Genomic DNA, 23,400 nt, shown 5'->3' with positions numbered 1-23,400 from the left:
ACAGATATTTTTGTTCAAATGTAACGAGTTAAAGTAAAAAGTCGTCAGGAAAATAAATACTCAAGTAAAGTACAGATGTCGTTACTTCCCACCACTGCTTGTAACTTTGTTTTTAAGGTTTTCTAACAGAGCTCTTCGACTAGATCACACCCCCCACTCAGCAGTGTTATCAGGACAGAGATCAGACCAGTGGAAACATACTGAAAAGTACAATAATAGAGTTAAAGTGTGTCTGCAATCTGGAACTTCTCCTCAAGATTTTAAATTCCATTCCAATCCTGTCAGGGAGTTTTTTTTATTACATAATTGCGAAACAAAACAAATATGACAATCTCTCATTTTTACACGTTTTATTTATTAATAAAAATCCACACAAAGTAACATGTTTGAGTGTGAAAAACACACAAACAGGAGTAAAAAAAGCATATAACACAATATGGGTAATTTTATCTGATCCACTGCGAAAAAAAAAAAAAAAAACCAGAGCGTGACTTTCCCTCCTGTTGCAACACAACAGGAAACACAGCGTTACATTTTTGTGAGGAAGCAAGAACATAAATATAAAAAACAGTCGAGTTCAGCTTCGCAAGTATATAAAGGGGAACATTCATTTCCTGAAATCCTCATGATAACCCCCCCCCCCCCCCCCATAAGTGTGTTGGAGCAGCATCCAAGAGCAGCATCCACGTATTCGGTAGTGTTTACTTTGTGTTACTTTGTGGCTCATCACAGGTTCTTGCTTCGGGAGAAATAGAAATCTATGCCCCTGTCCTGATGCTGTTTGGGGGTGTGAGACGGGCCTTTCTTTCCTCTCGGTGAAGGGCCTGTGGCACCCTGAAAGAAAAGAACAATTAATCTTATTGTGAAGATTTAAACGACGATAGAGACATAGGAAACCTGGCTTAATATGTTTCAAAGGCATATCAGGGTTTTTTGCATGTGGTAGTGAAGAAACAAAGTGCAATGTCTCACTCTAAACTGTTGTGGAGTGGAAGTTTAATCCAACATATAATAGAGATACTCTTGTAAAGTAAAAGTATGTCATAGTTTGTACTTAATGTATTGGACTAAATGTATTCAAAACATACTCCTGCCATTAAAAAAAGCTTCAGCCGCAATAGTGCGACATCATACTACCCACTTCCCTTTTCTTCAACACCCACCGATTTCTTGTTAACGTGTCTGCTCCATTCAGGCGCCATGACGATGGGAGTGGGGTAGGTGTCATCGAGGGTCACGTGAGCATGTGACAGTGCTGCGGCGCTGAGGGTCCAGGGCGCGTGCACGTCAGACCCCCTGAGCCCCTGCAGCTCCGGAACCCACTGGCGGACGTAGTCGCCCTGAGGCAGACGCACACAGAACAGCAGTTAATCTCAGACATTTTGTGGTGTAATGCAAGCAATGGCAAAAGTGTTTAAAGCAAATCAAATAATCATTCAGCGATTCCTCTGAAATTTACATTATTGTCATAGTCGAGGCCTTGTTTGATCATGTTGAACTTCCTGTTCTCTCTGGGGTCATTTCCAATACCAGCGCTGTACAGCCAGTTGCCATAGTTACTGCAGGCATCATGGTCAATCTATAGAGGACATACACAAAAACAAAAAGGACTGAAATGTCTCACAACAAAACAATAATCAAACCAAATATGACATTTTTAATAAACATACATCTTCAGTTCAAACCTGGATTACACTACTTACCAGAAGATATTCAAACCACTCGGCTCCCATCCTCCAGTCCAGGCCCAGATCCTTTGTGAGGAAGCTGGCAACATTTTGTCGCCCCCTGTTGGACATGAAACCTGTCATGGCCAACTCTCTCATGTTGGCATCCACGAAGGGAACTCCTGTGTGTCCCTCTGTGAAAATAAAATCAGTTACTTCAACAAACAGTGCTATTCGTACATTTCTAAAACCAACTGAGTGTTTTAATAAAAATTATTTAAGGAACAAAGGTGAGGAAAAAAACAGCACAAACCTTTCCACGCATTGAAAAGCTTCATGTCTTTTTTCCACGGCACAGATTTGTCTTGGAGTCCTGAGGTAAAAATAAGAATATCAGCTTTACATTCACTTATTGGGCATAAAGAGAACAGGCTGAGAACTTGGGCTGACGTTACCTTTGAGCTGAAACAGTCGGTTTCCGTACTTGACGCCCACAAACTTGAAGTAATCCCTCCACAGAAGCTCAAAAATCACCCTGTAAGACAACAGTGAAGACAAGTTAATAATTGTATCTCAGCAGCAGAGTTGTGTTTTGCATTGAAAACTGTTTTGACATATTTTAGCTTCGTATCATTAACTGCAGAGACCAAACTTGAACATATTCAGTTGAGTTATTATAGTACAGTATCCTCCAGACTCACCAGTATGTGCTCTGATTGGCTGTCCGCTCCCTCTCATACTGCTTGATCTGATGATAAATATACCTGGGTGAAAGGCAACCTATCGCCAGCCTGCAGAAAACCAGAGGAGCACCATTAGAAATGCAGTTTATTGTATATTTACAAACAACAGGCAATTTGTACAGGGATGAGGGGGGGTGCCATCCCCTTTAAACCATCCCATCAGCTCCATTAGTTAATCATCTGGAGATACCCTCCCAAGTTATATTCAGAACAAGTTTGATGAAAAACCGTCCGTGCATTGATGGAGTATTTTGTGCACTGCAACAAAGACGTTGGAGGTTTGCAGAGCGTTTATGGGCGACCACCTGTCTCTGATCAAATCCTACAAATTGCCTGCTGTTAAAAAGAAGATCAGCATTAAGCTGTAGAGGAAATGAAACGGAACGCTCACCAAGGAGCAAATTTAGTGGAGTAGTCCACACCGATCAAGCCGTTACGAGTCTCCTTATAAGCTGCAACTGCATCCTACGAAACAAGCAACAATCATTTTATTCATTACAACTACACACCTGATAATACATCAGCATAGGAGTTTTTATTTTATTTTAATGGAGGTTGTACTCACAGTGTCCCAGAAATAGTGTTTAAGTCTGGCCAGAGCCTGAGTCTCACCACCACTACAGGGGAAGGCCGAGCGAGGATCAGTCAGAGGCTCTATGGGAATAAGATGGAACAGCATTTCAGTATCGGATTGCTTCATTCATGTTAAACGCTCCCTGGCGTACATTAACACACACAGGATCATAAAAGCTTAATCGTGTGGGAAGAAATCGAGGGGAGTCCACTCGCCAGCACTTAATGAGGAAATTTGTCCTCAGCAGGTTTCCTATCGAATCTTGAAAATTGCAGTATGGATTGACTTAATAGAGGCACTGCATAAATTGAAGAAACTGTTTATTTCAAGCAGCATGTTTAGACATTTGCACAAACATCAATTTAATAAGCACATAAAGAAAATGTATACGACTTAGAGCTGGTTTGATCATTTCAGCAATTTCCCTGTAAATGAAGACACAAAGGGACACTCCAAGAGACACACTGTTTGAATCAAACTGTTTGTATGGAGCATAAGAAGACGTTTGGATGTTCACCTGTCTGCTGCAGGTCCTCTGCTGTGGGTATGGCTCCTTCATCCAGCCCTGGAGGAAGAGGCTTCAGCTGCTCCGGGGCTGGAAACAGAGGCCTCACTCTGCTCCGAGCCTCCACTGCCTTCCTGAACTCGGTGTACACATCAGGCAGCCTGACACACCAGGAGGAAAGGTTACAAGACAGCACCAGCACCAGGAGCGCTTGGGTCTCCAGGCAAAAGGAACCTGGGGGGCCCTACATGGAGACAACTTTAATCCCATGATACCAAACCCAGTGTTTACTAGGGATGGGGGGAAAAATCGATTCAGTTACAAATCGCAATTCTTGTGAATGACGATTTTAAATCGGCCTTGCTGCCTCCCAAATCGATTTTTTTCTTTTTTTTTTAAAAATTTTAAAAACATATTTATTGGTTTATACCGGGGGGGGGGGGTATATGGGGGGAGCAACATAACCCCAGAGCATGTTGAGCAGCTCTTGTTTTTGCACAAGAATCTAACATACCCAGGCACTGGCTTTGCCACTCCTACATGCAAACAACAATAGCCTACTTTTTGTTTATTTCAAAGTTTATATTTTAAGTAAACTTTTATTCATTCTATTTAATTTACCTTTTATTTATTGTTTAAAAGTAGCCTGAGTGGCTTACATTTCTTAATCTGTCAGTTTGTGTGCAGTTTACAGGGGCTATACAATAATAGGGCACATTTTTATTTATTTTCTCTATTGGCTGCCCGGCAGTCATTAAGTTAATGTTAATATTTGAAATAAAACTTGTAAAGCTCTAAGTGAATTTGACTGTGTTGTATTTGAAGGAATGATTCAACATTTTTCCATGGTCCAGTATTTAAAAAAAAAAATAACCAAAAGAAATCCAAGCAATACTTACAGAATCGCAATACCCACAGAAATCGCAATACATATCGTATCGCCACCTAAGTATCGTGATAGTATCGTATCGGGAGGTCCCTGCCGATTCCCGTCCCTAGTGTTTACCATTAAGTATCTGGTGGTCTGCCATATTCAAATTTAACAACATAAGAGAATCTGCTCAAGGCCCCGGAAATTACCTGCTTTGCCTACCCTGTAGCAACGCCCCTGCCCAGCACTATAGTTTAACCATTTATAAATTGTAATTTCTTCAATTTCCTCTCCATTTCAAGAAAATGCAGCAGAAGTTGGATGTTCTCTTCCACAAGCAACGTCCTCTCTCACCTTGACATTTGGTGAAAAGGAAGATCCTCTCTGTGGTGCAGTGTGGACCCCCAGCAGGTGTGAACTGTGACCTTCATCTGTGCACAGGCGTCCTTCACCTTCTTCTCCACATTCAGCTCTTCTGAAGTTACCTGGGGTGTGGAGCAAATGAAGAGAAAACAGTGTCAGAATCACCAGGAAGTGAATTAAAGTCGGGATTATCAACGCCAATTAGTGAAAGACGTGTTCAAACTACCTCTTCGTGGAAAGCCACAGTGCTGACAGAGCCCAGCTGCTTGATGAGCTCAGCAACCACATCCTCTGGTTTACCCCGTCTCACTACCAGGTTGCTGTTGGTGTGAGTGGGAAATAATTAAATAAACACACAGACACGCAAGTCCCATTTCACACCATGCCAGGCAAGCTGCATCCTGGGTAGAGAGCTAGCCCTATATTGACCGGAAAAAAATTGTGCAGCTTGGAATAGACTGTGCAGCAGCCATTTTATTTTAAACATAACGTCCTATAAGCACAGGTGCATCCTGGTTCTGTTATTTCTGTATCAATAAAACAGACAGCTGAGGAGGTCTACACTTATTGTGGGTGTAACATTAATAATCATTGAAATCCCATTTTAAAACACAATAAGGTAAGAGGCTTTCAGTCGGTGGATGACAGATTAATTACCTGCCCTTGTTGAGCAGCGTGTTTCTCAGGTCTTTGATGCTTTCAAGTAAAAAGCGCAGGCGGAAAGGCCCGGTCTTGGGCAGGTTGTAGTTGTGTGTTCCCACATAGTGTCTGGGGTCGAAGCAGTAGAGCGGGACAATGTTCTCGGCATTTTTTTGAGCCCAGTGGAAAAGCTGCATGATCAAAGTGACAGAAAACACACAATGCAAAACAGTTTTTAGACTTCAGATGTAAGATAATGTGACTGTTTTAACAAATGATGTTTGATGTTTCAGGAACACTTAAAGTGAGGAAATTACAGCTGGGCGATATGGCCAAATGGGATATGAAATTTGAAGTGCTCCCTTCGGCCTTTATGAAAGTATTCATAACAAATGTCATGTTATTTTAAATAGAAGGCTTGAGTTTTGCTTCAGAATGAGATTTAAACACTTTAAACACAGCATAGTGTGTATTTGAAATACATTTTTGAAATACAATAATCTAATGAACAGTCCCCAAGCGGTTCAACTCCCAAATTAATACAAAAAATGCTTAAAAGAATAAACAAATAAATAAATAAAATAACATGAAATAATCAAGTAAACAAAAATAATGCATTAGGACAATGTTAAGATAGTCAAGTTACCACAATGTACAACAATCTAAGAGAGATATTGATTCATTGGAGTATTACATAGTTTATTTTGAAAAATGTTTCCCGGAAGTGGTGCATGCTAAGGTCACCATTACGGCTCAGAGAAGAGTCTGTAACTTTTAATGAAACTGTTAAGCACTCAATAAAAAATGGTGGACAAAAGACAGAGCATCAAATGTCTGACCTTTTATGTTTTTAAAGACAAATTTAAGTATTCTGATCATTCAAGTTTGAAATGGAGGCTTTTATTCCAAAAGAGCCAAACCGGATGCCACCTTGTTGTTGCTGCTAACAAAACAAAATGGCCAAACGCTAAAAAACAGAACATTTACTATAAAATAGGCTTTAAATGTTGTAACGATGTGAAAAGAGTAAGATCAGACTCATGGGCAGCAGCTGCTTTCACCCACCAGTCAACTGGTTGATATTATTATTATTAAATAACCTTAAATAACGTGGAACGTGATGAATTAACGAACAGACTCGTTATAGAATATTGCGTTTACCTCGTTGTCGTGGAGCCTCAGGTCGTTTCTCAGCAAACACACAATTGTTCGAGACATCGCTACACTTAATGTGGTTCTGTGGTAACACGGACGAGCCTCTTCGTGTCACAGGGTCGATTCTTTCTCTCTCAGTGTGTGTGTGTGTGTGTGTGTCTCAGACTCGCTGTTACCAAACAGCAGGTTTTGTAACGTGGTTTTCAAACAGCTGTGAGCGGGTGTAAATAACTTCACATGCTGTTGGTCTTTAATGATTTGACACCGTGTGACAAGTTGTTTACTTATTTTCTTTCTCCGTCTATTTGCTATTTATTTCAATTTCAAATGTGTATTTTACTTTGATTGTCTATCCACCACGTTGAATGTCTATTTCTCACTTTCTGATTATACTTTTTTATTTGATATTTACAAAAAATTACTAAAATTGTGTAGGGCAATATAGAATAAACACTATTTTGGACCCAACATCTCATTCAGTATTTTCTTTCTTTCTTTTTTTAAAGTTTTCTTTCTTTTATTAGTCGCTGACCAATAATGACTGGAGCCATAAATTAAAAAACAATAGAAAAATATTATGCTCTTAATTACTTCAGTCTACAACAAGTTAATGAATCTGTATTGAAACCCAAAGAGAGGACCAATTGTTTAATTTTTGTAGTTTAGTTTGAGCTTATTTAAGTCAAAACTTCAAAGTATTTAATTTTCTTTTGTGAGGAGAAATATGCATTAAAGCAACACTATGTAACTTTTACGACACAACAGCGCCCTCTACAGCCACATGTGGGCATTGATTAGTGCGTGTGTAAATCACTTCACATGCTGTTGGTCTTTAATGATTTGAAACCGTGTTGCAAGTTGTTTACTTATTTTCTTTCTCCTTCTATTTGCTATTTTTTTTCAATTTCAAATGTGTATTTTACTTTGATTGTCTATCCACCACGTTGAATGTCTATATCTCACTTTCTTATTATATGTTTTTATTTGATATTTTCCACATTCTTACAGTCGAATAAAGGAAAACAACAAAAATTGTTTTCGCTGTTACATCTCTTTCTTTCCTTCTTGTTATACTTAAGCTTTTATTGATATTCTAAAATTGTGTAGGGCAATATAGAACACTATTTTGGACCCAACATCTCATTCAGTAATTTCTTTCTTTCTTTCTTTTTAAGTTTTCTTTTTTTTATTAGTCGCTGACCAATAATGACCGGAGCCATAAATTCAAAAACCAATAGAAAAATGTTATGCTCTTAATTACTTCAGTCTACAACAAGTTACTGAATCTGTATTGAAACCCGAAGAGTGGACCAAGTGTTGTATTTAGTAGTTTGAGCTAATTTAAGTAAAACTTCAAAGTATTTAATTTTCTTTTGTGAGGAGAAATATGAAGAAATCTAGAATTAAAGCAACAGTATGTAACTTTTACGACACAACAGCGCCCTCTGCAGCCACATGTGGCCATTGATTCGGTTGGGTTCCGTGTCCGAGCAATTATTTGGTTTCCATATCGAATAAAAACAAAATCAATCAATTTGAGAGTTTTAATGGCCTACATTTGGTTTCTTTTACCTATTTTATTAGTAGAAGAAGATCAGTACCAAACTTGCAATGTTACAGATTCCGTTCGCTTATTGTTTGCGTAATCCTGCAGACAAACAAACAAGCGGACAGATGTGAAAACATTACCTGATGGGTGGAGGTAATAATGATAAACGATGAAAGATGAACATGAATTCACTTTGATTTCACTTTTCAAAAACATGATGTAGTGACATTTTATCACAAGACGAAAAAAATAAACCCACACAGGAAATAGTCTTAGACCTTTGATTTATTAAGTTAAATGTACAAAAGATCACTGACATGATACATTTCATGTTTCAAGGCTTCGTCATTAAGACCAAACAGACTGTCCCAATCGAAAGCCTCCCAGCCTCGTCCTCCCGCCGACCAGCTCTCAAAGAGACATCCTTACATCCTCCTGTCTAAATCACAGTACAATCTACTGTATAACGTAGCTATTTCATCAAATAGATTTGTATATAATGTAAAAGAAAATTTCATACAAAAGTGCGGAACAATATGTATTTACAGGTATAATCTTTTTTTTTGTTTTTTTTCTCCATATAAAAGTCTTGTGTGTGCTCTCTCTACTGAACGACTGCTCGTCTTATTAAGAAGCTTCCCGCTTTGGCAGTGAACATTTGTGTTTACAAGCAGATTCAGATAAGGCACTGGCAAAGGCAAAGGAAATAAAAAAAGATTTGATCATTCTTTGTTTAAGTGCCACTGTTATTACAGCAAGTCACTAAAGTCCAACCCCCCTCCCGCCTCCCCCAAGTAGTTCCATCCCATCTCCCCTATACAGAATACAGCATTTAGCTCCTGTCTTTCCATCTTCACTTACATTATGCTTCATCTCAGATGGCAAGACACCGTTCAGACCTGGTATTAACATCCATCCTGATCCATGCTCACTGCGGCCTGAGAGCCGATCACTCTGACCACACACAGAGGTGTTCAGGGATGCATGTGGTCTTTTTGCTGTGTGAACACAAATGTGTCCTGGGCCCGGATGAAGTGTGGCCGGCGTCGACTCCGCTGACATCCTCTGACCCGTCACAGTTTCCCGATGAACTGGAATAGCCCTCATGAGATCACGTGGCTTCATCATGACCCAACAGTTCCCTCAAATTCAATAAAGCTGCATCAACTTTCAAACACTCGAAGATATCAGTCGCCCCATGTTATTTTTTTTCCTTCTCATTTTCCTGGGAAATTGGTGAACATGTAAAAAACATTACAATATTTCATTTTCTTACAAAGTGCCAAAAAAACTCCTGGTTCCACCACAATATTCAAAGGTTTGTGATCAATACCACCTTTATCCACCAGGTTTTTTGGTCGTTTTTTGTGTAATGCTGCAAAATAACAAAACAAATGCTGATGAGAACATAACCTCTTTGGTGAAGGTAATCCAACACTTCTCCGTGTCCATACGACTTAACACTGACCACCACGTAATGATCAATACTGTTTTAAAATTGTTAAACTCTTTGATTCACTCAGCCCCTCCCGACTCCTCTTTCTCCCTTTCTCTCTGTTCTCGCTCACACCAGCACAGACACAAACACACAGACATTGTCATCGGACGCGTCTGTGAACTCAAACTGGGTAAAAACAACATAATTTGGTCTTCACGAACAGAAAGGAAGTATGTGATTATTTGCATATAGAGCATGGAGTCCGATCACAGGAGGCCCATGCAGGACACATTTGAATAGCACACGTGAACAGAAGAACTTTGTCGTCTTGTGACCGGATCGGACAGGACGAACCTCATTACCAGGTCTGAACTCATTAACCGACTCATTCAGATAACGTGAAGAGCAAAGTAAAGGCATGGAGGTGACTGGATTCCTATCGACACTACGACAATACAAAAAGAAAAGAAGACTGTAAATGAGAAGCTTCCTTCATGTTGAATTCATGATCTTTCTTCTTTGTAGAAACACAATGTGATGTCGATGCGTCGGATTTTGGTCTGTGCAGTCTACTTTGCACAAAGCTGCCATAACGTAGAAAAGGCTATCGGGCTCTGAGGTGACAGAAGGATCCGTCGTGACTAACACTGCTCACAAACTCACGGACAGCTTCCGTCTCTGCAACATTTCTTTGGCCGAGTCTGAATGGAACAAGGCTCGCTGCACGGGACTCCGGAGCGGATCTCACAGAGTGTTGGTATTGCTTAGCACACATTGCACACTAATGCAAAAGTTTGGTTCTCTCTTCTTCTCTTTCTTACATCAGAACAAACCACACAACTTTCTTCTTATTAAGTCATGTGAAAATGCATGAAATAGAAAAATATCTCCTCGGTTGATTATCTTGCATGTGGGAAACGTCTCAATGCATGATATCAAAAGTGCAACGTGGACTGTCCTTCTCCGTGGGGCCGTGAGTGCTATGAAAATAGGGCGACGTGAACCTCTAAGATGTTGGAAAAAGACATTCTCACTTACAAACTCTTATTGTAAGGCGTTGACGAAAAATACGTTTATATTTTTTGTTTTTAGGCGACCACCCACATAGAATAAAAAACTCTTCTGCTAGGATGACTTTGTATGTGTCATATAAAAATATTTTTACCATCCTGGCTTCACTCACAGCTAACTTAAGACTGGTGAGTAACTTACAGTACTATCAGATGTGATCAGTATCACCAGTAAGTCACGGTGACGTAGTTCCTGGCCGATCACAGTCACTGTTCTGCAGCAGTAGAGTGTGAAGACCCAGATGGTGTGAGACATCGCTTCTCTCTCTAACGCAGGTCCCTTTTCCTGCTCTTGATAAAGGACAGCAGTCTCTGCAGCTCGTGAGACTGCTAAGTGCTTTCTTGTCAGTCCCGTCCTGAGGGAACTCGCTGCGATGCCTCGGAGGATTCTGGAGGTCTGACAGCAGTCAACCTGGCCTCTCGCTGAATAATCCGGGGTTGAGCTAGTTGGTGAAAAATGCAGGGGTCCCGACAAGGCAGACAGTGGTGATGGACCACAGGGCAGGAGGTTGGAGTGGTGCTGAGCCCTGGAGCCTGGTGACAGGGTGGGAGGGGGCGCCCTGGGGACGGGGCGGGCCGGGGCCGGAGAGGAGGGGAGGCATAGGGGCCGCGGAGGCCTCGCAGGCAGGGGAGGGGATGGGGGTCCGCAGGCCTCAGAAGCAGCCCTGGACGAACGGGTGGCTGAGGAGGACATCCGCAGTGGGCCGCCACTTCTCCTCCACAAACACCTGCCGCAGGTAGTCCCTGCAGGCGTCCGACACGCTGTCGGGAAGCACGGGCTTCGTAGGCTGGGTGGCGATCTTAAAAATGGCCGCCATGGCCTCATACTCGGCCCAAGGAGGTTTCTGGGTCAGCATTTCCACAACCGTGCAGGCAACACTCCTACAGACAAAAAGAAACATCCAGCAGTGTCGGTTAAATGTCAGAACATCAAACTGGCATTAAATATTAGTTTAGATGGATTATAATTGTCTAAATCTATTTATATAATGAGATATTCATAGTAATGGATGGGGTTAGGCTCTTACTCAATTTTACTGTTTGCTAATCCAAATCTCAATAAAAAAAGAAACTGCTTTTTTGCTACATGCACAAAATCTGTGACATTCTTTGTAAAAACTGCGATAAAAAATCTAATCTTTATGAATACAAATATTACATTCATATTTAGGGTTGCAAAGGGGCAGAGAAGGTAGAGAAGTTTCCGGAAAGTTTTCCCTGGACTAGTCAGGTAAGTTTCCATGATATTACTGGGAAAATATATTAGCATGCTGATTGAGGATTGTTCATCTGTTCATCTAGCCTATTTCCATTCATATATACATCAATTGTAAAATATGTTTACAGACGATTCCAATTGTTTGGCTAACTATTTATATCTCTGGCATTAGTGTTTTTTTACAAACTTTTTTCTCATCTTATTCTACAGAACAATGCCATGTGCACTATCTCATGTGTGGAGACATTTCACCCCATCCAATGTAGAAGGAAAGGCTGTGTACATTTGCAAATACTGTGCAAAGACCTATGTTAAGAATGACACAACGATGCAGAAGCATATAGTCAAGTGCCCAAAGTTTCCTCAGGGCTCAAATCAGCCTATGACAAAACAAAATGTTTATATTTATGTCTGTATATGACAAGGTAAATACAGTTAGTATAAATTACCCACAACATTTCCAGTTTATTCCCCTTAATTCCCGTATATTCCCGTATATTCCCGCTTATTCCCGTTAATTCCCGTATATTCCCGTTAATTCCCATGGAAAGTTTCCAACTTTGAATATTCCTGGAATTTTGCAACCCTGTTCATATTACATGTTCATATTCATGTGTCCCTTTGTAGATGTAGCATTCCAATAAAGTGCCAACAATTCACACTTCTTTAACAGCTGAAATGCACTAAAAATAATAATGTATGCTATTTCTTTTGGATTTACACTTTATTTTACTGTAGCTCGTGTTGATTTATTCACCTCTGCCCTGAATTGACGTGTTTAAAGTTATTCGCTCACATAAAAACCTCCACCACTGTTCCCACTGAGTTTATCGCCTTGCCACCCAAAAGTAGAAATACTTTTACTGTGTGTTTTTTTCTGCCTCAACAGTCTAACGTCCCCTTCGGGCCTCGTCACGGCTCCGTTCCTTACCAGACATCAGCTTTCCGGCCGTACCCCTCCCCGTTGATGACTTCCGGGCTCATCCAGTAGGGGGTGCCAGTGACGGACTTGATCCCTGTACCAGACATGCAGATGGTCTGGATGCGTTTGCTGGCTCCAAAGTCTCCCAGCTTCACGTTCCCCGTGGAGTCTCTCAGGATGTTAGCACCTGGTGGTACGACACAAAGTTCCGCTCAGAGTTATTGAGGAGTCTCCCGGGTGCCGTCAATATCCTTTAAGGGTTACCCATGACGGTTCGGAGGTTCTATAAATGTAGCTGGCCATTACGGTGTGGTTACAAAGTGCCCGTGCCAGCACTTTAACGGACAGACGGAGGAAAGTTAACTTTTCCGATGGGTTTGACAAGTGTGGGCGGACGGAACTCTGGGAGACTAATTTTTAAAATGCTAAATTACACCTTTTAGCAAACTTCTTGTAAGCCCTCCGCTGACTCAACTCTACAAACACCGAAGTTTACCCTTCTTTCACTTTTCCCTCTGATTTACACCAAGTGGTAAATAAAAACGCTGAGTAAACACTTTGCTCTGCACTGATCAAAGCCCAAACTTTCTCCTGCCTCCCTCCTCAGTAGCTTTCCAACACGGAGCTGCGTCTTTCCCATTTCCTGCAGACGCTGTTTGATCAGTGACTAAGTTCCGCCGCTCACTCCTCACCCCGTGCAGGACAGAGGGGTGAAGAGAGGAGATCCAGATTTAAAAGAAAAAACTGCAGCCCTCAACTCTTCACTTCTTCAAATCACATGTTTCCACTGCCTGTTCATTTGTTGTGAGAACGGGAGACTTTCTAATAAATCATGTGAACTTTGGCTCTCGGGATCGTTGCATTCACAGACACTTTACAGTCTAACGTCGCGGCTGCGATGCCAAGCTCTCAAACCACATGTGCTGACAGTTCTTTTACTCCATACAGAGCAGCTCTTGTGAGGTGAGACGAGCACGCAACATAAATTACACACGAAGAGCATTTGTAAGAGGAAGATGATCCCACCCACGTATGAGCCCTTAGAGGCCAGCTCTGTCCTGTGAGACCTGCTGTACTTTTCCCCACCAGTCAGTATATTTCCCTCCTGTCGGCCGTGGCTGAACCAAGCGGTGACTCCCAGACTAAAGCCTTTCCATCCGCTGATGAACATTTTTAGACCGGCTGATTTCACCAGCACGAAGCCTAAAATACCTCAAAGGGGAGTTCAAAATAGCACTTTTTTTTTTCCAGACTGACTGTAGATGATGAAAACCCAAATGAGGAAATGTCACCGAGAGTTAAATGAATGAACCTGTAGTTTTCTCAGAACTGGTCATTGCAATATGAAGCATCGAGACTTCTCATTTCCTGTTGTGTGGGTGTGTGCTGGTTACAAATCAGACGTCCTGAGAGATCTGCGTCAAGTCCGTCTGCTACTTCTGGCATTAAAATGTGTCCTGAATGTGTCTCCTGTGACCACTGGTGATCAGATCCCACTTCCCTGCTCTATATGCAAATAATCATGTGCGTCATTTGTGTTCACAAACACTAAATGAAGATGTTGATGATAATATTTGAGTCGGCGTCAGCGAGGGATAGAGAGCAAGAGAGTGGAGTCAGGATAGAGCTGCAGATCTGCTCATACTGTGGCCCCATGCGCCCCAGACCACTTCCTAATGTGGTCTGAGTGATCGAGTCTCAGGACGGAGCTGGGTGCGTCCGGTCCAGAACTTAGGTCCGACCACTTGTGATCAGATCACTCAGGACGGTTATTAATGTTCTTCTAATGGTGGACGGATGCGGTAAGGGTCAGGGAAGAACCCATTACATTTTAGTGTGGATCTGGATCAGGGGGCAGATCCAGGAATATTTTTTCACTTTCTTTAACATTATGAGATTGATTCCTCAGAGAATAATTCATGGTTCTTGATGAAAATAAAAAATCTGGTGGATCTGCTGAATTTAAATGTGGTTTCAGTTCAGGGTGGGAGTATATCCTTTTCTGAAGGTTCTTCTTATTGTGACCTTTCACTCACCTTTAATGTCTCTGTGTACAATCATGTTGCTGTGCAGGTAGGAGACTCCTTGGAGGATCTGTCTGGTGTATCTCCTCGTCACCTTCTCCGTCAGTGCCCCATAGGCTTTGAGTTGGTCCTTTATTGAGCCCTGAGGAGACAGAGAGAAACAGAAAGTCAGTGAGAAAGTCGAGCTCAGGAAGGTTAACAAAAGCTTTGATTGTCTTTACAGTGTGTGTTTTTTTAAGCTCTGTGAGCGATGGAAGAGAAGCAGTTCTGGTTTAATTCTACGGAGAATGAGGTTGTTCCAGCTGAGACTGATTTATTTTGTTTCATTTGGGAAAAGACGCCTGTGAGCCAAGTTTTAAGCACAAACAGCGAGAATATAAACACGCAACGCGCTGAAAGAAACTCGCTCGATTCTGAGTCCAAGCACCTTCGACGTCCTGCATTTCCTTTCATTTCCTGTTTTCATTTCCTCGCAAGGAAAACGACCTGATCCAGTAACACCTGTGACGCACTTTTGGACTTGAGCAGCGAAAAAAAAACTAAAAAAACTCCCTCTTCAGTTTCAGCTGTCAACAAGACACCTCAACATCTCTGCTTGCCCCCCCCCCCCCAGGCCTCTAAAGTGTTATCGGCTGGCCACAGCGGTGCACACACAAACTCTTGGCTTTGTCACCTACTCTCTCGCTCCTGCCAGGACTCGGGTGAAAACATAAACATTTCCAATTTCCAGACAATGTGTGACTAAGACACTCAATGCCACTCAGAAAAAAAAAACAAGACAGCCTAGTCAATATTAAAAACAGGCTGCGGGTCCACAGGCGACAGCAGCTCATTAAGGCGCTCATTTAGCGAGAAAATGATCTCATAAACTGAGCAGTTCTGCTGACAACAACCACCGAGGTGTTTGTTGACAGCTGGTGACATTTCAGAATTGGGTTTTGAGCAGATGTGGCTGGTATGGGTTTGATTTGATGTTTGTCTTACAATGTCTGTGCACCTATCTCCACAGCCAAAACGGCTACAACACAATTCGACATTCGACAACTTTTACACGTTAGTGCAGCTCAATTAAACTTTCCGCACGACAATGTGTGACTTTAATATATTTAAACACAGAATACGCACCCCGGGCATAAACTCGACAAATATGGTGAGTTTTCTCTGCTCCAGGTCCCGAAGACAACCGTAGTACTGAACGATCCGCTCATGGTGCAGATTCTTCAGCAGCTGAATCTCGCACTCCAGAGCATTCACCTCCTGCAGAGAAGAAGAGACACAGGAACAAGGGTTTGAATCTAGAAAATCAGACTTCAACTTTAATCTGAACCCTGTTTTATGTCCTAAAAATGCAAGCAGAGTGTCACTTCTTCCAGATGTGGGCTGTTCTCTCTCACCTTGCTGGTTTCCCGACAGTCCGGATCGAACGGCACCTGCTTGGCGGCGAGCTCGTGTCCCGCGTCGGCGTCGTAGCAGAGGTAGACCTCCCCGAACGCCCCGCGGCCCAGCAGCTTTCCTTGTCGCCAGTTGACTGGCGCCCGCGGTGCTGCAGACACAAAACACCACATGATGAAAATCCACCCGTAATTCCTTTTTCTTGCTAAGCTCCCTCAGGGCCGCCAGATCCACTGTGATATACTGATTTGAGCAAACATTAAGTCTGAAGCATGCGTCCAAATCCGCCACAAGACCCAGATTGTAACTCGAACAGCAACTTCACCGAGACCAGACGTCAAATCTGTGCAGAGGCGTTAAATAATTCCCACCGCAGACCCTCTCTCAGAGTGGGAAACCCCAGATATATGAGTCAAACCACGTTCAGCCTGGAGAAAAGATGTCAAACCCCAGAAAGAATCATCTGAGCAACTCTCATCTTCACAGGCCCAGACTCTGAGACTTTGCCCTGGTATTAACAGGCTTCTCTGTGGCCGCCGGGTTAGACGGTTTGGATGGTGTGTGGGTGAGAGGGACACTGAACTGACACGTCCACCGCAGACGGCGGAGCGGAGCTTTCCTTTCGTGACAGAGACAGTTTCTGGGCAGACGGCAGCCGTACGTTGAAGGAGCACAGATGTGAAGAGTGCGTGTGTGACACAGCTCATTCTGGATGATAAGAGGGGGATTCTATCGGGTACGACGTACAGAGCTGATGAGCATTCTGCTCCCTCTTACGTATACTCTGTCTACTAAACCACTAAAACATGTTTGACAGAGTATTTACTGGAAATCCTTGTTTTGGTTTGACCCATTCTGACATAAAACATTAAAAAGTCCAGACATTACAAGGTTTGACTTCAAATAACAACACCCCTCTCACCACACTTTTCACTGTCTCTTTTCTTTATTCCCTGTCTGAGTGGTTTTGTAATTTTGTTGCACATCTACTTTCCTTTTTTTCTTTATGTCCCTGGATGCTTTTCAACGAATCATTTAAATGTTTATAGCATCAATACTTTTTTACTTTTAAACCCTCCTGCAGCAGCCGCAGGTTCGACTCTGACCCGGCCCTTTGCTTCATGTCTTCCCTGCCTTTTCTCCCCATTTCACTCTTCCTGTCCTGTCATTAAAGGTAAAATACCTCAAATAAAGCTTTAAAAAAAAAAAAATCCCTCGAATCTGACTGAGATTACATATCTGATTATCCAACTCAACTATTCCTTGCCAGCTTTCAGCCCCTGCCACGTTTTGATAGATTTATTACTTCCAGGGGGAATGTGTTACAAAACGCTGCACATGTTCATAAAAACATACTAGTACATGCAAAAAGAATACAGTTGGAAAATGTTTATCTCAAAATAAATGTTACTTTGTATAAATATTGGTAAAAAGTGAGTAAATAAGAAGTAAACAGTGAGTAAATATATACTGGTTTCTCATTTTTTATTGCTCTCCTATGTATGTTGTATTTATTGCGTTTTTATGTTTCTATGTTCATTGTTTGCACCAATAACCAGAGCAAATTACTTGTATGTGTGAACGTACTTGGCAATAAAATACTTCTGATTCTGATTCTGATTCTGGTTGTAAATACACATAAATCCTGAGTGCACTGCAGTAGAAACTCTAAACTCCTCTGAACTGTTCCTCTCTGGGTTCAATGCGTGGGATTATCCACAGGAACCAGACAAACACAACAACGCTCCGCAACAAAAGGCCCAGAGACGCAGTTTATGCAAAAGTGTTTGTGTGTTTTCATTTCTCCTTCCCGCTCCTTCTCTTTAAATTCTCCTTCCCGTCCGTGCGTTTCAAAGGATTGCTCTACTCACACTTGGCCGTGCCGAGCTGGCAGCTCTTGTCGGAGGTGCGGCCCAGCGAGCGCAGGTCGCTGTACTGCAGCGTGCTGTCTCCGTTATAACTGCGTGTGCGACTGGAGGGAACCAGCTGAAACAGGTTCTCCTGTGGCATGAAGCTCCGGGGAAGCGTCCTGCGACCTGCAGACACACACGTACAGAAAGAGGAGACACATTAAGGACTTTACAAGCACTGGCCACTGCATCTTTTGTCGTTTCTGTGATTTGTTTTTAACAGTTTTTCTCCCGGTTGCTCTACAGGTGCCGTGCATTGACGGAGCTCTCGGCCGAGACTCGGGGCCAGCGAGAGCAAGAGTGCCTCTCGCCACTCCGTCCCACTTCCCCTCAGACAGGAAGCAGGGCGCTGTGTTTTTATACAAGTTTGGGTTCACCACAGGGAAACGTAAATCATTGCTAGCCAAGGTTAGCCTCTGAGTAAGCAATTACTAGCAGCTGCCTGAAACAGCAAGCCAGCACTTTGTGTACCACATCTACAGAGGGCGCGAAAGTAAAAGTCAAAGGGGTCAACGATATCAAACAATGATCTGGAAGTAGAATGTGAAGAGGAGGCCCTGAGACGAATACAATCCTGTATTATGTTTGTGAGGTTAAGAAAACCTGATGTGTGTGTGTGTGTGTCTGTGTTGCCCCGTGTTGAACCATAGCAACATATCAGTTTAATCTGTGTGACAGTGGTGTGTTGTTGTTGTTTCTTACGGTCTCCGTAATCCTTGCTGCGATTTGGCAACTGGAACTGGCGAGGGAAAGTCCCCCCCTTCCCGTGGCGACCTGGAGAGGGAGCAGTGAGGCAGAGCAGTCGGTTAGGGAGGCGAGCGAAGACTCAGCAGCTCACATCACAGTTTGTAGTCACTGTACTTCTCAGTTTACAGCCGTGTGTTGTTGTTTTACAGACTCAATAATGCAGGGTTGAGACGCGTGCACCAACGAGTGCTATGACAGAAGTAAATTCTTTCATGAACTTATCACATGTGGCAGACACTGAGTTTGCTTTGGCCCAAATCAAAGTCGGGAAGACGGGTTTTCACACGCTGAACCGAGCGGTTGCATCGGCTCGCTGCAGCCCAGAGAGACGCTGGAAACAGCTCATGTGCACGAGCTTAGCCTCAGCTCTCAACCCCAGCGGAGCAGTAAGTGAAGGCAGGTGGGGAGCACTGCTGACGTAGGCCAGGGCTGACACTCTCTCTCTCCCTCACACACACACACACACACACACACACACACACACACACACACACTGAATGGAGAGCAGCGGAGCCACTCGCAATTGAAAACAGCTGTTCTGTGAGATGACTGCCTCCCCTCGCGCTGTTTTTGTGGCCGTATCCCATGGAGACGGGAGTTATTTTTTGTGTTTGGCAGTGCGGGATGGAGAGGAAAAATCTACTCATAGGGAATGGTAAACAAATACTGTAGCCCTCAGCAGGAAGGGCCACACAGCTCTACACCAGGGAGGGGAGAGCGTGTGTGTGTGTGTGTGTGTGTGTGTGTGTGTGTGTGTGTAGGCATGTGCGTGCATGCGTGCTCAAACGAGTCCTCGAGCACCGCTGCTGCAGCTACACCAAGCTCCCATACTCCCAGTCGGTGTAGCACTCCCATTTCTTAATTTACAGCGTTGGGATGAAGCACGAGGAAGAAGATGGAGGAAGAGCAGATTGGGAGAGCTGCGGCGGCTCCACTGTTCACCAGGATTAGTGCGGCGTTATCTGCCTTCCTGCTCTATTTGATCTGGGTTCTGAAGGAAAAGGGGACAAACAGGGACCCCGGGGACGAGGAATAGACTAGCAGGGGGCATCGAGGGACGAGCGGATGGAGAGAGAGTGAGAGAGAGAGAGAGAGAGTGGGGGGGGGGGGATCATGATAAAAGAGAGGCAACCAGAAATGTGCTAGGGACTGGAACCAGACGAAGAGGAAGGAGAGCAAGGGTTGGAGACACAAAAGATGAAAAAGAAGATGGGGAAAGTCGATAAAGAAGAGAACGAGTGGAATGTGACGCAGCAAAAGTTATGATACTATCACACTCATCTTACTTCCTCATCAGATGTAAAAAGAATACCTTCAGTAAAACATTAAATATCTTTAAGTATCTGTATGTCAAACGTACAAAGTCTAACTTTGTCACTATGAGTGTCTCAATCAAAACAATAACAAAAGACATAGTTTGATGATGTTGTGAAGCAGTGTGGGATCATCGGAGCTGTTGTCGATTATCGGTTACAATCTGCTTTGCGCAACTCGTGGCACAAATCATGTTCACGGATGAGGTAATGTTTCAAAGTTTTATAAAAGTCGTTGGAGTAGTTAAAATTTATGTGTGTTTAGTCTGAAAACAGCATAAAAGTTCCAACTGTGCATTAGTGTTTCAAATTGTACAATGCAATCTCCCCCCAAGACACAAAAACATATTAAGTGTAAGTGTGCTTGTGTTTACTATCATCCTCGTACTTTACGTTAGATTTTTGCAGAAGCCCAATACTGCCAAAAAGGAAAAGAAGACAACACATGATATAGAATACAATAGTACTTGTGGTAAGTAAAAATGATTAGAAACTATACCTGAAGGGAATGAGTGAAAATTCTGATATTAAGATTTTAACTCGCTTGTACTTGGATTAAACCAGAATGACTCATGTTACATTTTTTATCTTTAAATATTAAAATATTTTAAGTATACAAGATAAAACTGTCAAATATCATCTCCCTCCTCTTAGTAATCTGTCGATGGAGAAACATTTGACGTAACCAGCAGCTACAGGAACAGAGCTTCCTTTCTGTTTCTGAGGAACAGATTGTGCGGCTTTAAATCACCACAGAACCAAAAAAGTACGAACAGATGAAAACTTTCTGAAAAACCAGGAAGTTCTTTACCCCCACCCCCCCCCCCCCCCTTTATCTTCCCTGTAGTGTTTGAGATGTCGACTAACACGACAGTGAGGATTAACTGTTTAGAAGTGCTGTGGATTTCTCTTTTTCTTACCTTTGTATTCGTAGTTGAGGTTTAGGTAATTATTGTCACGGTTGTTCTGTGAGAACGGAGGGCTGAAATGACAAGAGAACAAAGGGGGGGGGGGGAAGGATTGTTACTGAATTAGATAAAGATAAGCTGAAAGTTGATAAACGCGTTGGTGCAACAATGGGAAAGTGAAAGTGAGGTTTGAGGTGCTGAACTTGCTGCGAAGCTTTAATTTTATGGCCCGAATGTGGACGATGTACATCCAACCACCCCCCCACCCACTCCCCCACTCCCCCTGGCCGTCTGTGGAGCGCCCTGCCCCGACGACCCGACCACAGAGTGACGTCTCTGTGGAGCGCAGGGCGGCGTGGGGCCACGAGACCCTGGATAAGGGGCACGCATGCCCGCTCGCAGGGAAAAGTTCCATGCACTCGTTTCCTGCCATTGTTCTGCAGCCTGGAGCCCAGATAAGCCTCGTGCAGGTAGAGCTGCTTCCGTCCTTCTCTCTCTCTCTCTCTCTCTCTCTCTCTCTCTCTCTCTCAACCTTGCTCACTTTTCTTTTCCTTTTGATAAATATTCCCTCTTTTCACTCTTCCACTTCACTCTCACTCGTTCACCACTTTTTTTTTCTTGCCTCTACCAAGCATCTTCCTGCTCTCTCTTTCACATCTCCCACTCAGTCTCTGCTTCTCTCTCTCTCTTTCTCATGATAACGGAGGAATCCAGGCGTCCAGATAAGAGTTTTGTCGCTATGGAAACAGCAAAGTGACCTGATTCCTTTTCCACAAAGGCAGCCAAGGCAGGGTCATGCAGCTCTGCCGGCCTTTAACACCATTTACAAGCTCCACTGAGACCCTCGGGTTGCTTCTGTGTGCGTGTGCGTGTGCGCGAGCGCGAGTGTGTGTGTGTGTGTGTGTGTGTGTGTCAGTGCGAGTGCGTGTGCGTGTGCGTGTGCGAGTGCGTGTGTGTGTGTGTGTGTGTGTGTGTGTGTGCGTGCGTGCGTGCGTGTGAGTGTGAGTGTGAGTGTGAGAGTGCGAGTGCGAGTGTGTGTGTGTGTGTGTGTGTGTGTGTGTGTGTGTGTGTGTGTGTGTGTGTGTGTGTGTGTGTGTGTGTGTCAGTGCGAGTGCGTGTGCGTGTGCGTGTGCGAGTGCGTGTGTGTGTGTGTGTGTGTGTGTGTGTGTGCGTGCGTGCGTGCGTGTGAGTGTGAGTGTGAGTGTGAGAGTGCGAGTGCGAGTGTGTGTGTGTGTGTGTGTGTGTGTGTGTGTGTGTGTGTGTGTGTGTGTGTGTGTGTGTGTGTGTGTGTGTGTGTGTGCGTGCGTGCAACCTACACACTGACCACATGCTCCAATTGTGAACAGGCACCAAACCAAGTCTAACATCACTGCAGATAATGTCAGTAAAATAGGGTAATTCCCAAATAATAACCACACAAACAAGGTTAACAACACACAGACACACACAGAAACAGACACACACAGAAACAGACACACACACACACACAGACACACACATGCTTCATGGTGACTCACCTGTCCAGTGCCTGGTCTATTGATTGACAGCTGTTTGACAGTGAATTGTCTGCGCTCCCAAAGGGATCCAGCATCTGACAGGTATAATAACACACAGGGATCAAGTGTCAGAGAGCATGCAATCATCTGGGGTAGATTATAAAGCAGTGCAGGTGGAGTAGTGTGTACTACAGTGTGATATATGTTAGTGGAGGGAAATAAGTCCTGTACGTCATGGACAGTGTCATATTACATTTTCCCAGAGCAGCAGCTTCTGCAGCTACTGATAGAACTACTACCACTAATGATAATAACTTCAGATTCATGGTCTTGGAGGATTACATTTTCCCATTTGTTGTGCTATGACACAGATTGTAATAAAAGATACTCCCAAAATCCAGAAATTCAGCTAAAATATGTCCACTTCATCTTGTGCATTTGAAGTCTGTGCAGTAAGGATCTGGGGATGGCCTCAATCTTTATATACAATGTGCAATACAAATCAACATATGACAGAAAACAACTTCTCTTTTAAAATGCCTCAATGCAGTTAACCAAAGGAGACTCACTCGGGCCAAAAGGTCTGAAAATAAATGACCATTCTCTGCTTTGGCTCTTTGGTGAGTGGCCATGACAAGCACGACTCTCTGGAGATGCCCCAGTTAAAAAAATAATGGACAAGTCAGATGCAAACAAAGTCACTGCAGAGCAGAGCAGAGCGGGTTTCCTTCAAATGAGTCCAACAGAGGAAAGAAATCAAAACTCTGTTTTCAGAGCAGCCAAACCAGAAAGTCATTACTGTGCAGCAGCTGCGGCTGAAGATATAGCACATTCATACAGACCCCTAGTGTGGGTTGTTAATACGTTTAAGTTCAGTGTACAAGACCATTGATTA

At 43.2% G+C, this 23,400-nt stretch overlaps 2 protein-coding genes across 2 annotated transcripts in view; both read right to left on the bottom strand.

The window, feature by feature from the left end:
* Positions 1-680: 680 nt before the first annotated feature.
* On the bottom strand, positions 681-6,628 carry cry-dash (cryptochrome DASH; the record flags this gene model as incomplete). The annotated part of the gene is made up of 14 exons (XM_061094058.1): positions 681-834; positions 1,164-1,340; positions 1,460-1,579; positions 1,704-1,861; positions 1,981-2,040; positions 2,123-2,202; positions 2,369-2,458; positions 2,802-2,875; positions 2,976-3,064; positions 3,502-3,650; positions 4,715-4,845; positions 4,950-5,043; positions 5,381-5,553; positions 6,524-6,628. Coding segments are annotated over 14 exons (1,608 nt in total), but the record flags the coding sequence as incomplete, so codon positions are not given.
* Positions 6,629-8,333: 1,705 nt separating this feature from the next.
* Positions 8,334-23,400, bottom strand: part of map3k22 (mitogen-activated protein kinase kinase kinase 22) — a 40,852-nt gene continuing 25,785 nt past the window's right edge. The window contains exons 10-18 of the mRNA XM_061094125.1: positions 22,527-22,600; positions 21,022-21,083; positions 18,744-18,815; positions 18,003-18,167; positions 16,134-16,282; positions 15,865-15,996; positions 14,752-14,881; positions 12,725-12,902; positions 8,334-11,456 (exon numbers count right to left, since the gene is read on the bottom strand). Coding sequence (XP_060950108.1) covers positions 11,228-11,456; positions 12,725-12,902; positions 14,752-14,881; positions 15,865-15,996; positions 16,134-16,282; positions 18,003-18,167; positions 18,744-18,815; positions 21,022-21,083; positions 22,527-22,600 — 1,191 coding nt within the window. The 3' untranslated portion in view covers positions 8,334-11,227. The remainder of the gene's footprint in view (positions 11,457-12,724; positions 12,903-14,751; positions 14,882-15,864; positions 15,997-16,133; positions 16,283-18,002; positions 18,168-18,743; positions 18,816-21,021; positions 21,084-22,526; positions 22,601-23,400) is intronic.

The sequence above is a fragment of the Limanda limanda genome, chromosome 20, assembly GCF_963576545.1.
Source record: "Limanda limanda chromosome 20, fLimLim1.1, whole genome shotgun sequence".
NCBI lineage: Eukaryota > Metazoa > Chordata > Actinopteri > Pleuronectiformes > Pleuronectidae > Limanda > Limanda limanda.
This window is presented reverse-complemented; position numbering and strand designations above follow the sequence as displayed.